Below are 15,330 nucleotides of genomic sequence, written 5' to 3'. Positions count from 1 at the left end.
GGGGCTCCGCGTCCTCCTCCTCCTCCTCCAGCCGGGGATCCCGCCTCCCTCCCTCCTCCCTCCCTCTCCCGGGTGAATGAAAGCGCGGAGGCTCCGGAGCTGGTTTCCAAGGCAAAGTTTAATCAGGACAACACAAAATACAAAAGCCAGGGAGCGGCGCCGGGAGAAGCAGGGGCCCCCAGCAGCCTCCTCTTCCCGGGAGGAGGAAGAGGAGCAGGGCCCCCCAAAAGGCACTTGGGCCCCAGACTCGCAGCAGAGAGGGAGACCTGCCCGGGGCAGCCCTTCCCAAAAGGCACAAAGGGAGGGAGGCACAAGACAAAGCGGGAAGAGCCCCGCTGCTTGGGGCTGAGCCGCAGACAGCCTGCCTGCTTTCCTGAGCACCACAAAAGGCAGAGCACCCCCAAAAGGGCCTGCTGGGAGGGGTCCGGAAGGGGGCTGCCACAGGCAAGGGCAGGGCGGCCTCTTTGGTCCAAACCAGGGAAAGAGGGCCCTTGAGGCGGCTGCGCCTGCCTCAGAACTGGACCCAGCCTGAGTCTTGTGGCGGCGTCTGGCCCAAGAGAGACCTGCATGGAAGCAGAGAAAGAGAGAAGGGGGGACGCATAAGGAAGGCCAGATACAAAAGAGAGAGAAGCAGCCGGTGCCTTTCCGCTTCTTCTGCTATGGAACACCTGCCTCCAGCAGAGCCTGGCACTCCCTCCTCACGCCAACAGATGGCACGGCACACGCTGCTGCCTCTCGCTCGCCTTTGCCAGTTTCCCAGAGAGAGGAAGAAACACACGCACAAAACGCGCCCCACGCGTTGGGGAGGCTGGCTCTGGCTGCCAAGAAGGAGCCCTGCTGTTCTGGGACCTGTTTGTAGCTATAAGGACTAGCAACCTAATTTATGGAGAAAAGGGGGGGGGGGCTTTACCCAGGCTGCATGCAAGCTGTGCCCACCCCCTCAATGGGCAAAAAGAAAGGCAAGGTGGGGGGGTGTCCTTACCCAGAAGCTTTGGCAAAGTCTCCCCAGATATCAGCAGCGGCTTCTGCTGTGGAACTCTGAGACTGTGGTGGCCAAGAGGCGGAGGCATCTGCTGGCAAAGAGAAAAGGGGGCAGCACTGGCCAAACGCCCCACAAAAGGGGACAGGGCAAGCCAGGAAGACCCCCACAAAGGTCTGCTGCCAAGGGAAGCGCCTAACCCCAGTGGCCCACCCAGAGGCTCTCCTGAGGAGCCCAGCCGCCTGCTCACCCACCTGCTTGGGAGGCCCCTGCCGAAGGGCCCAGGAGGGGGCTGGCCTTGCTTCCTGGAGGGGGCGGGAGGAGGCAGGGGGCCCCTCCTGCTGCTGCGTGCGTCCTGCTCCCTGCGGAGCCCTCTTTCCTCTTCACGTTCTGGAAGGGAAGAGAAAGGCCTTCAGAGGCACAGCCGGCCAGGGATGCCTGCCTGCAACAGGACTGCAGCGTTGGCCTTGCTGAGGAGGAGGAGGAGGAGGAGGAGGTGGGCCAAGAGGCCACCCCCCTCCCCTTGTGCCAGGCTCCTTGCCCCTTTGCTCCAATGGCCCAACTGGGAGGAAGCGCCCACAGAGGCTCCTGCGTCTTCCTCCAGGGTCCAGCAACCGGTGGCCCTGGAGTCTCCCTCCCTCCCCGCCTGAGCTGCTCTTCAGCTGTCTTCAGGGCACCATTCCCCCTCCGTCCTCCTCCTTTCCGGCAGCAGCCAGCTCAGCCCTGGGCCTCCCTTCCTGGCCTGACAAGCCACTCACCGCGATGCTGAGCTTGATGGTCTGCCCTTCTTTGAAGCCCAGGTCCAGCTTAGGCCCTTGGTGCGGATCCTGGGCCTCCTTGTCCAGCTCCCTCTGCTGCTTGACCCACCTGAGGAGGAGGAGAAGGGCATGGAGGCACCGCAGGGGAAGGCAAGCCCGGCCCCTTCAAAGAGGCCTCCCTGTCCCCAGAAGCCCCCAGCCCTGGAGAGAAAGCCAGCGGCCTTCCAGAAGCCCTTCTCGGGAGGCTGAGCCAGGGCTGTGCCAAAGGGAGCCGCTCACTTGAAGTGGTCCTGCAGCGCCACGTTGAAGTCGAAGGCATCCCCTCGGTCCACGAAGCCCACTCCCACGAAGGCCCTGCGCCCTGCCGGGGGAGAAAGAGCAGGAGGGCCGAGGCTGCAGGGAGGCCCTCCTCGGCCCGGTCCCGCCCGCCCTCCCTGGCTCCCTCCCTGGCTCCGGGCGCCTACCGTCGCCGTCCTCGACCCGCAGGACGAAGTAGCGGCTGGAGTCCTGGACGCCCTCGAGGGCAGCGCTGGGGAACTGCTCCAGGGGCGCCTGGGCAAAGAGCTCTCCTGGGGAGGGAGGCAGGGTCAGCCCGGGCCCGAGGGCTCCCTCGCCGGCGCCCGCCTCCGCCTCCTCGGTCACCTGAGCGCCGGTCCTCCAGCTTGACGAAGGCCAGGCTGCCTTTGGCCGTCACGCGCATCCGCCCGCTCCAGGCCGGCTGCTCCAGATGCCACTCGGCCGCCCTGCCGCCACAACGGAGCGTCACCGAACGGGCCCTTCCCGATCTCCCTCCCTCCCTCCCGCCCAGGCCCCGCAGACCGCGCCTCACCGGTAGCCCCGGTTGGAGGCCCGCGGGGGCACCCGGTACACGTGCACCTCCGGCTTCACGCACAGCACCGACTCCGGCTCTTCCTCCGCCGCCGCCGCCGCCATCATCGCCAGAGCCCGGAAATACGGGGCTCCGGTTCCGCTCGCAACTGCGCACGCGCGGGCCTCGCTCTCCGGAGCAGGAAGGAGAGAGCGCCGCTTGTGGAGGCCGCTCTGGAGCGCCTCTCGATGGTCTCCCTCGGCCGGAAGTGTCGTCATGGCGACGGACAGGAGCCCCACCGCTCCGGCGGCGGCAGGGAAGGCTCTGCGGCCAAAAGGAGGAGGAGGAGGCGGCGGAAGAGGCGCCCTTCCTTTGGGGGGAAGCGGGGCCGAGCGCAGAGACAGGAGTCTTGCAAGGTCCTTTTTGTAGACAGGTAGTTTTATTACTGTAACGACCACGACCGACCCTTGGAGCACCGACTCGTCCCGCGGCGTTTGTGTACAAGTCCCGGGTACAAAGGAGCCCCTTCCCTCCCTCCCTCCCTCCCGGTCCCCGAAAGAGGCAACGGTTCCACTTCTGATCCAGCACAAGAGGATTGGGCCCGCGGGCCAAGCGCCCCAGTGGCCTCCCATCCCCGGCTGGGCTCTGAAACCAGGCAGCAGAACCAAAAGGCAGACTCTGGAAACACAGTGAAGCAAAGTAGCCCACCCTCGCGGGCGGCGCGGGCAGTTGGGGGGCCCCAAAGCCAGCCCCCCAGAATATGGCTGCTAGAGGGGCCCAGAGAGGCCCCAGCCCTGGCAGGGACCCTCCCGGCAAGCAATGGCTGCGGGGCCCAGGCACCCCTGCCCCCCTTCCCTGCTTCTCCCTCCCCAGACCCCCGACCCATGGCTGCCGCCTTCTGCAGGGCACCTCACTTGCCAACTGCCCTCCCTGGGAAGGCTCCTCTGCTGGGAAGGAGAAGAGGCTCCTTCAGCAGCCCCCCCCTCTCTCCATGGCTGGCTTGCAAGCAGCACTCCTCCATGGCAGCATGGCAGCCCAGCCGGTCTGACCCTCTGCCTCTGGGCTCCTCCTGCAGCCTAACCAGAGAGGCCCAGCACAGCACCAGCCTAGGCTCAGCTCATAACCTTCTAGCCAAAAACCTTCCCACCAAAAGCCCTTGCCAGCCTGGAAGCAGCGGCCAGGGAGACCCACTGGAAGGCCAATGGTTCCCTTTGCCCCAGAGAGTCTTGGCCTGCAGCGCACCTCCTCCTGCTCTCACCCACCGCCAAGGGACAAGCCACCGCTCAGCCGAGCAGCAGAAGCCCTGGGCCTCCCGCCAAGTGAGTTGGGGAGAGCCTTCCGGGGCCCCTCCATCAACAGATGAGGGAATGCCCCCATCAGGCACCTAGCTCCCCTCTGCAGCTCAGCGGGCAGTTTGCCCTTAAGGGCCGATGGGGGCCTCTCCTTCCAAGTCTGTCCACCACCCCAACCACACCGACAAAGAGAGGTGCCCCTCACCCCCTCGCTCTAACAAAGGGGCCGCTCAAGCAGAGGCCATCACCAAGAGCGGCGCCTGGGCTCCTGCACCTGGCCCCGCAAGTCAGCCCTCCTGGAGGGAGATGGGGCAGGAGGAGTCCACGGCACGGCGGTCATTATTGCTGTTGGCCCAGACAGGCAGGAGGAGATGGCGCCAGAGCAAAGCAGGGCTCACAGTGCGAGGGGCTGAAGGGCACAACGGGCGTAGAAGGAGCAAAGGGGGGCACAGAGCAAGTCCCTCAGGGGGAGGAAGCCCCCCCCTATGCTCAGGTCCATCTGTCCTCTCCCGCAGCGCTGCCTGGACCAGGAGAAGAAGAGGACGAGGCGGCAGAGCCACCGGCCTTCCTGTCCGGCTTGGGAGCAGCCATGCCTATCTGCGCTGGCGGAAGCCCTGTGAACCATCTGGGCCTAGCGGCTGCCGGATCACATTGTTGGCCGGCCGGGCTTCTTCGGGTTGGGAGATCCTGGTGGGCCTGCCATGGGAGGGAGGAGAAATTGAGGGGCCAAGAGCAGGAGGAACGCCACCCGTGTCAAGAGAGGCCCCCACAACCCCCATCTGGTGGGTGGGGGTCTGGCAAGGGCATGGGTAAGGTATCCCCCACCCACACACAGGGCCTCTCCTCGCCTAGACAGCCCCCTACTCCCCAGAGGAACAGCACCCCTGGAGCTCCTTGGTCTCTGCCCGCTCCCTGCCAGGTATGGCAGCTGCTTCCAGGGCATCCCCTCCGTCACTCTTGGCCTCCTTCTCCACACCAGGCCCTGGGAAAGGACCCCACGCACACAAGGTGGCAGCAGCAGCTCCTCAGGAAGAGGAGGGCAGGACTCACCTGTCCAGGATGGGCTTGTCTTGGCCCTCCTCCTCCTCCTCAGGGCTGGCGCTGCCCAGGATCCGCTTCCGGGCCTCGGCGTACTCAGCCTCCCGTTGGGCAAGCGACTTCACTGGGAAAGCAGGGCGGCTGGCAGAGTTGGGGTTCCCCAGGACCCCGTTGCTGGTGGGCCGCTTGAGGATCCGGATCTGGGGCGGGGGTCCCGCAGGAAGGCTCTCGTCTTGGATCACAATCGGCAGCTTCGGGGGGGACTTGGACTTCCGGCTGCGCGGGGGAAGATGAGAAAAGTCATGCCTCTTGCTGGCCCTCAAGGGGCCTTCAGCCCCACAACCCTCCCGGTGCTGCGTGTGGGGAGCTAGGAGGGGGGTGAAACGGCCCAGCAGCGCAATAGCCCATGCCCAGAGCCCCCTTCCCCTGCGGCCTCTGCCCCACAAAGAAAAGGGAGCGGGGATGGGGGGCTCTTCTGGGTCAGGAAGCAGAGGCTTCCCCACTGGCCAGAAACCCCAGGCAGGCTCCACGGCAAGAGCCAGGGGCAGAGCCCCGCCGGGGGACCACTGCAGATCCTCATGCTGCCTCTCCCTCGGGGCCCGAACCCTCTCCGCCCCCAGGCCTCCGAGGGGCAGACGGAGGGAGGGAGGCCGTTGCCACCGGCCCTCCTCCTCCTCCTCCCCCCCTGCCCTCCTGCCCCACAGCCGCCTCACCTTTCCTTCTGGCTGATCTTCAGCTTCTTTTCCAGCCTCCGATCTATTTCCTGCAAGGCGAGAGGAGGGCTCTCACAGCAACGCCTCCAACGGAGGCCAAGCCGCCTCGGGCTTTGGGCCGCAAGGGTTGCCATGGGAGCCCCACAGCCAAGCGTGGAAGGGCCCTCCCCAAGAGAAGAAGCAGGGGATGATGGGGGCTGCGCTCCGAGGAGGCGCCCCGCCGCCTCTTCCTCCTCCTCCTCGCGGGGAGCAGCCGCACGTGGCCCGGCGGCGGCGGAGGGAAGGAGGGCGCGGGCCCTTTAAGAGGCCTAGCCTCAGTCCCGCTGCCGCCGCCGCCGCCGCCGCCGCCGGAGGGAGGGAGGAGGGCGCCAAGGCCCGGCCCCCGGCCTCCTCCTCCGGCCTCCTGCTCCCGGGACTCGCGGCCGCTCTCTGGCTCTCTCACCCCGCTGTCGGCCGCCTCCTCCCAACTCTCGGCGACCTCCTCATCTTCCATGGCAATTCCGCTCCTCCTCCTCCGCCGCCGCCGCCGTCGGCCCGCTCAAGGCGCATGCGCGCGAAGCTCCCCCCGCATTGGCGGCATTGGTGTCCGCCGGGCGCAGCCGCTGCTCCTCGCTCGCTCTCCTTCCGAGGGGCGCATGCGCACCTCCGCCTAGGCCGCTTCCCGGGCTCCCTGGGCGCATGCGCGCGCCTGGCCTCCTCGCGCCCTATGCCCATGCATGGAAATACCCGCGCGGGTACGGCGCAAGCGCGCTGGCCACCCGCAACAGGCACGTTTGCGCATGCGTACTAACGCTCCTCGCTCCGCGAGCGGGGCTTCCTTCAACATAGAGGCACGTGGCCGCGGAGCATGCGCGCTGGAAGCGCCGACCCACCACAGAACGCACCAGCAGGGGCGGGGCATATCAGGGAGGAGAGCGCGGCCGAGGGAGCCTAAGCCGAGGAAGGCGACGACGTCGTCGTCACAATCCCTACCAAGATGGCTCCCTCGGGAGCCTCCCAGCGCCGAGGCCCTTCTCAACATGGCGCGGCGCTCACGTGATCTCCCGTCAGGCTGTTCCTCTCCCCGCAGGCTCCTCCCCTGAGTCACGTGACGGAGGTCCGGCGCGCCTGCGTGTTGGCTACGTTCCCCCCCTCCGCGACGGCGGCGTCAAGATGGCGGCGGGGACGGTGGCTGGGAGGGCTCAGTCGGGCGCCCCGCGCGGAGGAGAAGGCGGCTTGGGCTTTTCTGGGCGCCCACCCAGCCGGCGCGGAGGGCGGCTCTGAGGAGGAAGGAACGAAGGAGAGCGGCAGGTGAGGAGGAGGTGGGAGCCCAGGCACCCCTCCGCCCGAAGGAAGGAAGGAAGGAAGGGAGGCGGGCGGGCCCCGGAGGAGGTCCGGAGAGGGAGGCTCCGGGGGGTGGGCTTCTGCCGGGCTCCCTGGCCTCCGTTGGCCCCGAAGGGCTTCCTGGGCCCCTGAAGAGCCCCGGGGAAGCGGTTTCAGGCCTCGGTCCTTCTTGGCGCTGAAGTCAGAGAAGGCCGGGAACCGGTCCTTCCTTTTGGGGCGGAGGCCTTGCGATGGCTCTGCTGCATGTGAAAGCGAAGCCCTGTTGCGGGGAGGCGCTGCCTGGGCCTGAGCAGCTGGGGGCCCTCCGGGGGCCCTTGGGGCGGAGGGGTCTCCCCTGGGCCTGGCTCCCCTCGTGCCTTGCGCTGTCGCTCCTCCAACAAGAGCAGCCGTTTCAAAGGTGGCTTCCTCCTGTGGGCCCTGAAGGGAGCTCCCTGCCCAGGGCACTGTAGAAGGCAGGGAGACTGGCATTCCTGGGGGCCTTTGGTTTCCAGCCTGGGTCCCAGCTGGCCCTGCTCCGCCCGCCTTCAGGCATGGAGCCAAGGGACACTCAGGCCCTGGCAGGAGCTGGCCTTTCTCTCTGTCTGGGGCTAAAAGCACTGAGCGGGTTCTTCAGAGGCAGGAGGAGAGGGGCCTCAGGGGAGAGAGGGTCGGGGACCGCTTGCCCTCTTCTCCCCCTTCTCTCTCTCTCTCTCTCTGTCAGAATGCGAGACCAGAGCCCTGGACAATCAGCCAGTCAGCTTGATTAGGAACCAACAGCACTTTATTGATAGCTCCAGAATCAGCAATCCCACATCATTCAGCTGCTTAGCTGAGTCTGACCCCTCCCGCAAAAGCCATCGCTCAATCCCCAATGCTTGTCTCCTCCTCCTCCAGCCAAAAGCCCACGCAGGAACGATCCCCACCTCTTTCTCACCCTGACTCATCCCCCCTCCACTGCTCTTCCCCTACGCTAAAGACTGCTTTCCAAGCCTCTGAAAGAAAGGTCTTCAAGGCCACAAGATAACCCCCACCTGGCCCTGCTCAGCCCTAACAAGCTCTGTCTACATTAGCCATAGCCAAAGCATATCCCAACCCCCATCATCCCCACAAACCCCAAAGAACATATCTGATAGAATACAACAGCATGCTAACGCTCTCTTGCTGGCCATTGTTGGGGGGGATCTGCCCATTTTGTCTTCCTCCATTCTCCAGTAATGCTGACAACCAAAATTATCTGAGCATTGGAAGGAGGGGTTGGGTTGATGTATTTTGGTGGGGGGGGGGGACTGGAAGAGTCTCAGGGTTGTAAAGGGATCTCTGTCTTCTTCTCGTTCTCAACCTTTTCCTTCCCTTCCAAAGGGCTGGTGTGGGATGCCATGGCAAGCCCAGCCTCCGACAGCAGCGACGAGGATAGTTTCATGGCTGTAGACCCCCAGGAGGCGGCAGTGGAGGTAGCAGCTGCAGCTACTGCCACCGAAAGGAGCATGGAGCAAGAGGAGGGGCTGCGTGCTGGAATCCTCCAGGACTCTGAGCCAGAGCCAGAGGGGGGCCATTCCCTCCGGTCCATGGAGGAGCTGCCCGAGGAGGTGGTGGAGTACATCCTCTCCTTCCTCTCCCCGTACCAGGAGCACAAGACAGCCGCCCTGGTCTGCAAGCAGTGGTACCGCCTCATCAAAGGTGGGTGGCAGAGTGAGGGGCTGGCTTTCTAGGGCAGTTGGGTGCAGAAGTACCAGGAAGGACCCAACGCAGAATGGCATTTGGGCAGGAACATGTGGCTTCAGGCAAGGGGGCGCCCAGGCCTTTCCTTATCTTCTAGGCCAGCGGGACCCGGGGTTACAGGCAGGGCTGGTAATGCTTGGCTGGGATTTCCTTTGGGCCCCCTTGCCTCTGTCCACCTTTGCCTACCTGCCGGTTCAGATTTACAGAGGCACAATGGGAAGAACCACTGTTGAGAGAGAGTCAGAGGTCTTTGGGGAGCAGCTGGAGATTGTGAATAGATGCTGAGCTACTGCCCCTGCCCAGGATGGGGTGCCCCTTTCCTGCTAGGGCCCCAGTGAGGGGGGGTTCTCTCTATAATGGCTTGTGGCCTCTGCCTCCCCCAGGCGTGGCCCATCAGTGCTACCACGGGTTCATCAAGGCGGTTCAAGAAGGGAACATCCAGTGGGAGAGCCGCACCTATCCTTATCCTGGGACCCCCATTACTCAGCGCTTCTCACACAGTGAGTACCCAACAGTCAAGATGCGGTCAAGGGCCTCCAGAGACTGTCCAGCATGGCAGGCCTTTGAGTCTGGGGAGCCACCAGGACAGAACCCGGTGGACACACAGGCAAAGATTTCCTTGTCCTGGTCTGTGGCACAAAGTTTAGCATTACATGCTGAATGGTACAAAAGGAGGCCCCAGGCACCTGGCCTAGAGCTTGCCATTTTGCTGGGCTAGCAAACGTGGTTAACGTGAGATGACTTTGAGTTGCCACCATTGTTGATTTGGTTTACTGTTTTCTCGTCTGGAGAAATGCTGTGTTCTTTGAGATGGCAGGTGGGTTCTCTGTTGGGGCAGAAGGCAACAGACCAGTGCCTAAGAGGACAAGACCCCACCCCACCCGGAGGTCTCTGCATTCCTTTTACACTTTGCTGAAGCCCCAAACAATTGTCTGGAAGGAGGAGTTGTGGAAAAACCAACATGACTGGCTGCTATACTGGGTTGCTGTGACTTGAGAGCACCCATGGGGTCTCTCTTCAGCTCAGAGGAACTTGTTGGCCTGTAGTTTGAAGGAACTGCCATGAGGGCCAAATGAGGATCCCAGGACCCCTTGCTCCCCATACAAAGAACATGCTTACCCCTCAGTCCCAGAGAAGAAGCCTCCCTCCCTCTTGCCCCAAGGTTGCACAGGTCCTTTAAGGGATGGGAGAGCAGGATTGGGCCCTGGGTGAAGAGAGGGCTGGACCAGTGATGGAAGCACCTCAGAATGGAGGATGTCTGGGCAGGTGGGGGGTCAGATAGCTGTTGCGGGCACCCCTGGGAGGCTGCCAGTTGACCCTGGATGCTGCCAGGTCTGCAGTCTGTGTCTGGGTGGCTCTAGGCAGGATGCCATGGTTCCAAGGGCCAGACTGTCACACAGTACTGAATGCGTGTGTTCTTTCTCTCTAGGTGCATGTTACTATGACCCCAACCAATCCATGTACGTCTTTGGGGGCTGTACACAGAGCAGCTGCAATGCCGCCTTCAATGATCTCTGGAGGCTTGACCTGAACAGCAAAGAGTGGATCCGGCCACTGGCCTCAGGTGACTCCTGCCAGCTGACCTCTCTTCTCCCAACAACCAATCCCTGTGGCCAGGACAGATCCCTGCCCTCGTCTTCCTAACTTTGCCAAATGTTTAGGAATAGAGAAAGAGAGAGAGGAGAGCAAGGCCACCCCATGGCTGTTTGTGGCTGTGTCGGAAGAGCCCCCCATTTCCCCCGTCCTTGTTCTCCCCTGCTGTATTCCATTGCTTCTCTTCACTCCAACTCTTCTCACTGAAAATGGGCCCATTTCTGTCTCCCTCTCTCCTGGGTGTCTCAGTCTCTGCTCTCTTCATCCAGCCCTTTGCATCAGCCCGGGGGTGGGTGGGTGTGCTTCGTCTGCTGATGGGGCCTGGGGTTCCCCTCCTAGGCCCTGGCTTGCCTCCCAAGGCTTGCCAGGGGAGGGGCCTCCTGCGGACGGGCTGAGCCTTTGAGTGTTCCTGGCTCAGGTATTTGGAGGGGAAGGAAGGCAAGTCCCTGCTGGTTGGTCCCCCAGCTGCCAACGGGAGGAGGGGGGAGTGTGGGAAAGCCAGGCCTGTTCCCACAAGTTCCCTCTAGTTGACAGCTAGGACCAAGGGGAGGCCTAGCCTTGGATCCCACAGTGGAGCTGTCTCTCCCTTTGGGGTAACAAACTCCCAGTTCTTCTCCTTTTAGCGCAGCTTGAAAGACAAGCGACCATGGGAAATTGCAATGGGGGGAGGTGGCTTTTATGTTCTGGCCCCAAAAGTGCTTACCCCCCCTCTTCTTCCTGAGCCCCCAAACCAGAGCCATGGGCAAACGCTATCTCTCTCTCTCACACACACACACATACACACACGGGTCCTTCCCTCTCCTCTTTTCAAGGTATTCATGCATTAATGTCTGGTTAATCTCTCCAGCTCTTCTACTATATTTCAGCCCATCTAGCCCCAGGGAAGCCATTCGGTCATCCACCAGAAGCACCTGGGCCATCCTCTGGCTGCATGGGCCATGGTCCACCCAGCTTCTCAGCCAGACAGGCTTTGCTGCACCTGCAGGGCCACCTTCTTTCTCCACCACCCCCCCCCCTTCCTGAAGCAGATGCAGATTTTGTAGCTGGGAAAAAGATTTCCAAGCTAGGTCCCAAGAGGCACCAGTGGGGTGACAACAGCTGTTTCTTAGCTTGTGCTTTGTGGCCTAATCCGACCCTGGGGAAGCGCATGCGGGCGTATGGGTAAAAATGGGTGGGAGACTGGAGGATCACATCCATGCCTGCAGGTTGCCCCCTTTCTCTGTGGCCAGGCGAGGGACGGGTGGACGGGCGGATGCTCCTCCAAGAACAAGCTGGGACAGCTTCCAAGTCAGAGGATGCCCCTCTCATCTCCCTCTCTAGGACTCTATTTGTGTTCTGATACCAGTCTGTTCCCTTTGTTTCCAATGGAATCTAGCTCCTCTCTCCTGGGAAAGGCCAGGCATGTGAGGGAGGCTGGGCCAGCCGAAGGGGCCCCAAGTCGAGGTATCCACTTTGTGTGTATGCGAAGCCTGGGCCTGTTAACACTCCAGAGGCATCTGCTCTAGCAGGGCGGCAAATAACCCTGCAACCTCTAGTTTGGTCCTGGAGCTGAGTGGGACTCCTGCATGACCTGAGGGGGACGTTGGAAGGGTGCTGGGAGGGCTGAGTCCCCAAGGAGGGCACAACCCTCTCTGCCCCTTCCCCCCCTTCCAAAGGGGCAGCAACTTACAGTCCATTTTCATAATTGGAGAAGGGGACAGGGGATTGATGGTGTTCTCTGGAGGAGGAAACAGCAACTGCCTGGCAAGTGAGAGGCTGGAGGCAGGCACGCTTGCCCCAGAGACCCCTCTGAGCTGGGGCCTTCCAGTGCTTGGAGACCCCTGGCCCCTGCCAGCTCAGGGCAGCTTCTTCCTATCAAGCAGCCGCTCTGCCCACTAAACCACCATTGCCCCCTGCAGCCAGATTGGGACACAGTAACCAGAACGGGTGGAACAGGGTGTTGGTGAGTGGGAGACTCACAGGCAGTGGGTGAGGTTTGAGGCCGGCTCCTGGGGGGCAGTTTTCTAATCAGGCAGCCCCCAATTTCCCCTTTGCTTCCTCCCCCAGGCTCTTACCCTTCGCCAAAGGCAGGGGCCACCCTGGTGGTCTACAAGGACTTGCTGGTGCTCTTTGGGGGCTGGACGCGGCCAAGCCCCTACCCTCTGCACCAGCCAGAGCGGTTCTTTGATGAGATTCACACCTACTCGCCCTCCAAAAATTGGTAAGAGGCCCTGAGTGCAAGGCCATCCCATCCCATTTTGGGCTTCTTAGGGAGCAGGGAGTGGAAGAGAAAGACCATCTCTCACAACCAATTTTACCCCCCCCCCATCTCATTTCCCACAGGTGGAACTGTGTGGTAACGACCCACGGCCCCCCGCCAATGGCCGGCCACTCCTCCTGTGTCATCCAGGACAAGATGGTTGTTTTTGGGGGCTCCCTCGGGTCCCGGCAGATGTGAGCCCCCTTTTCTCTCCTTCCTTGCCCTGCCCTATGGCTGGTCCAGCCTCACCATGCCCCTTTCCCTTTCCCCCTTCTCCTCTGTGAGGGAACCCAGGAGCCCCTCTCTTCCCCCCCCCAGGAGCAACGACGTCTGGGTGCTGGATCTTGAACACTGGACCTGGTCCAAGCCGAACATCTCAGGTCCCAGCCCTCACCCGCGAGGGGGCCAGTCACAGGTGACCCCTCCCTTCTCCCCTCCCCATGGCCACAGCCCCCCACAATCCCTGAATTGAGTCCCTGGTTAGGGGCAGGAATTGGAAGCCTCTTGCTACCTCTGGTCGAAGGTTTGGAAACCTCGATACCAGGCTGGGCCCCTCTGGTTGGGACACAGCGGCTCTCAGGAGCCTCAAACAAAGGCGGGTCTTCTGAGCACCCCTGCCCCCCTCACAGTTACGTTGAATGTGGGGTGCAAAGAGGCTGTCCTATCTCCCCTGAAGTAGCTGGAGACCTTCAAACCTGGGCTCTTCATGGAGCCTCTCTTCCTCTCTTCCAGATTGTCATAGACGATGAAAGCATCCTGGTCCTTGGAGGATGTGGGGGCCCAAACGCGGTGAGTGGGGCAGGGAAGGAGGGGGTGGCATTTGGGGCGTCTGTCTGAAACCTTTGCTGGGTTTAGGTCTCCTCCCCATTCCTGGCTTCCAGTTCTGTTCACTCCCAGCCTCTGTTTGCCCCCCACTCCCTTTTGCCAGCTCTTCAAGGATGCCTGGCTGCTGCACATGAACCCCGACTCCCCCTGGACATGGCAGCCCCTGAAAGTGGAGAATGAGGAGCAAGGGGCGCCTGAGCTGTGGTGCCATCCAGCTTGCCGGGTGAGGAAGGGGAGCGGTGTGGGAGGGGAGGGTCTCGGAGGCTGTGGGGCTTGCTTCTGCCTCTTGGCCTGGAAGTCTGGCCACTCCTTCACCAAACCCCAGAAGGGGAAACCTGGGGGGCAGATTTTTCCAGAGTGGCCAGCCCTCCAGGTTGGGGGGTTCCTCTTCGGGTACGGTCCTGCTGAGCAGTCTCTTCTCTCCTTCCCCACCCCTCTCCCTCCAGGTGGGGCAGTGCGTGGTGGTCTTCAGCCAGGCCCCCAGTGGGAGAGCCCCTCTCAGCCCCAGCTTGAACTCTCGGCCCTCCCCCATCAGTGCCACCCCGCCAGCCCTGGCCCCCGAGACCAGGGAATACCGCTCCCAGTCTCCGGTCCGGACGGCGGATGAAGCGCCTTGTGTGAACGGCCGGTGGGGCACGCTCCGGCCCCGTGCGCAGAGACAGACGCCCTCAGGCTCCCGGGAGGGCAGCCTCTCGCCTGCTAGAGAGGACGGCTCGCCCGTGGCGAATGGCAGCGGGGGCATATCTCCTGGGCCCCTCACCCTGGGGGCCAGTGGCAGTGGCGGGGCCTCCTTGGATAGCCCCCTCCAGCTCCTTTCCCCCAGCACCCCCTCCGCCTCAGATGGATACGACTTGAAGGCAGGAGGCCTTTCCCCAGCCCCTCGGAGGGGCTCCCTCCCCGACCAGAAGGACTTGCGGCTGGTTGCGGCGGATCTGAATTGGGAACCAAAGCCCCTTCACCAGCCGGCCTGTCCAACCGAGGCCACGGAGGGCAGGACGCTCTGCCTCAGGAATCCTCCGGAGCACACCAACGGTATCCACACGCCCCCGCCTCCCCCCGTGCCCAGCTCCTTGGCAGGGGCCGTCTCCCCTGGCGCTCTTCGGCGGAGCCTGGAGGCAGTGAAGGCTCTCGGCGGGCAAGGCGGCGCCCCAGCTGCCCTCAGCCCCCCCTTGGGCTCCTTGCCGGGATCCCCAGGCGGCCCTGGCGCGTCGGAGGGGGCAGCGGTGCCCGCCATGCCCCGGCCCAGCTCTGCCCAAGGGGACGGGCACGCCTTGGCTCCCATCGCCCGCCGCCTGGGCCACCACCCGCCCCAGTCTCTGAACGTGGGGAAGCCGCTCTACCAGAGCCTGAACTGCAAGCCCATGCAGATGTATGTGCTGGACGTGAAGGACATCCAGGGGCGCGGGAGGGTCCAGTGGAAGGCCTTCAGCAACGCCTCCTCCTCCTCCTCTGTGGTGGGGCCCCCCGAGACCAGCCTCCACACGGTGGTCCAGGGCCGGGGAGAGGTCATCATCTTTGGCGGCCTGATGGACAAGAAGCAGAACGTCAAGTACTACCCCAAAACAAACGCCTTGTACTTCGTCCGGGCGAAGAGATGATGGGCCACGCGCTGCAGACGCATGCCCCGCCACCCCTCAGTCCCCTTGGACCCCCAAGACTCCCACCCTCACCCCCCACCCCTTAGTGCTCTGCGAAGTGGGTTGTGAGTTTGGGGTGCCACCCACCCTCCAATAAAAAGATCTGAGAAAACAACCCCCCAGGCCTCCCCTCTGGTTCCCAAGATGCCTCTTTTGGGGGGCAGGAGGGAGGGTCTTGTGTGGGGCAGGGAGGGTCTTGGGAGGGCATGGGGGGCTCAGCTCCAGGGGTCCTTTGGGGGGAGGGAGGGCGGGAAGGGGCTCCCATAAGTGCTGCTGGCAGTGTGCCTCTCCCTTGGCAGCTTCCCACTGGGCCTAGGGCAAAGAGGGGTCTGGTCCCTCGCCCCCTTCCCAACCCCCTTTTAGGACTCTGCTGCTGGGTGCTGGCGCTCTGTTCATGCTCAGAGCCCCTCCCTGGACTGCGGCGCTT

General features: G+C 63.2%; 3 protein-coding genes across 6 annotated transcripts; 1 reads left to right on the top strand and 2 right to left on the bottom strand.

The window, feature by feature from the left end:
• Window positions 1-100: 100 nt before the first annotated feature.
• Window positions 101-3,360, bottom strand: LOC149307571 (adaptin ear-binding coat-associated protein 2-like). Of its 3 annotated transcripts, none has more exons than XM_089537224.1 (8): window positions 2,567-3,353; window positions 2,380-2,480; window positions 2,202-2,306; window positions 2,017-2,098; window positions 1,738-1,846; window positions 1,234-1,369; window positions 983-1,073; window positions 101-563 (listed from the first exon to the last, which is right to left on the bottom strand). In XM_089537224.1, the coding sequence occupies exons 1-8, from the start codon at window positions 3,175-3,177 to the stop codon at window positions 512-514; spliced, it is 1,287 nt and encodes a 428-aa protein (XP_089393350.1). In that variant the 5' UTR covers window positions 3,178-3,353; the 3' UTR covers window positions 101-511. The 3 variants fall into 3 exon arrangements, with proteins under 3 accessions (XP_089393350.1, XP_089393351.1, XP_089393352.1); XM_089537225.1 differs by having other exon boundaries at window positions 983-1,070; window positions 2,567-3,347; XM_089537226.1 differs by lacking the exon at window positions 2,202-2,306 and having other exon boundaries at window positions 2,567-3,360.
• On the top strand, window positions 2,904-15,018 carry LOC149307569 (F-box only protein 42-like). 2 transcript variants are annotated; one of them, XM_089537223.1, is made up of 10 exons: window positions 2,904-2,978; window positions 8,250-8,567; window positions 8,993-9,109; window positions 10,039-10,173; window positions 12,249-12,402; window positions 12,525-12,635; window positions 12,760-12,856; window positions 13,174-13,230; window positions 13,370-13,489; window positions 13,713-15,018. In XM_089537223.1, exons 2-10 carry the CDS (start codon window positions 8,267-8,269, stop codon window positions 14,862-14,864), a joined length of 2,244 nt encoding a protein of 747 aa, XP_089393349.1. In that variant the 5' UTR covers window positions 2,904-2,978; window positions 8,250-8,266; the 3' UTR covers window positions 14,865-15,018. The 2 variants fall into 2 exon arrangements, with proteins under 2 accessions (XP_089393349.1, XP_089393348.1); XM_089537222.1 differs by lacking the exon at window positions 2,904-2,978 and adding an exon at window positions 6,448-6,878.
• On the bottom strand, window positions 3,434-6,361 carry SZRD1 (SUZ RNA binding domain containing 1). The gene is made up of 4 exons (XM_089537227.1): window positions 6,031-6,361; window positions 5,589-5,638; window positions 4,888-5,151; window positions 3,434-4,533 (listed from the first exon to the last, which is right to left on the bottom strand). Exons 1-4 carry the CDS (start codon window positions 6,079-6,081, stop codon window positions 4,431-4,433), a joined length of 468 nt encoding a protein of 155 aa, XP_089393353.1. The 5' UTR covers window positions 6,082-6,361; the 3' UTR covers window positions 3,434-4,430.
• Window positions 15,019-15,330: the final 312 nt, after the last annotated feature.

Source organism: Sceloporus occidentalis, unplaced genomic scaffold, assembly GCF_023333645.1.
Source record: "Sceloporus occidentalis isolate IW3139 unplaced genomic scaffold, rSceOcc1.0.p SCAF_8, whole genome shotgun sequence".
Classification (NCBI taxonomy): domain Eukaryota; kingdom Metazoa; phylum Chordata; class Lepidosauria; order Squamata; family Phrynosomatidae; genus Sceloporus; species Sceloporus occidentalis.
This window is presented reverse-complemented; position numbering and strand designations above follow the sequence as displayed.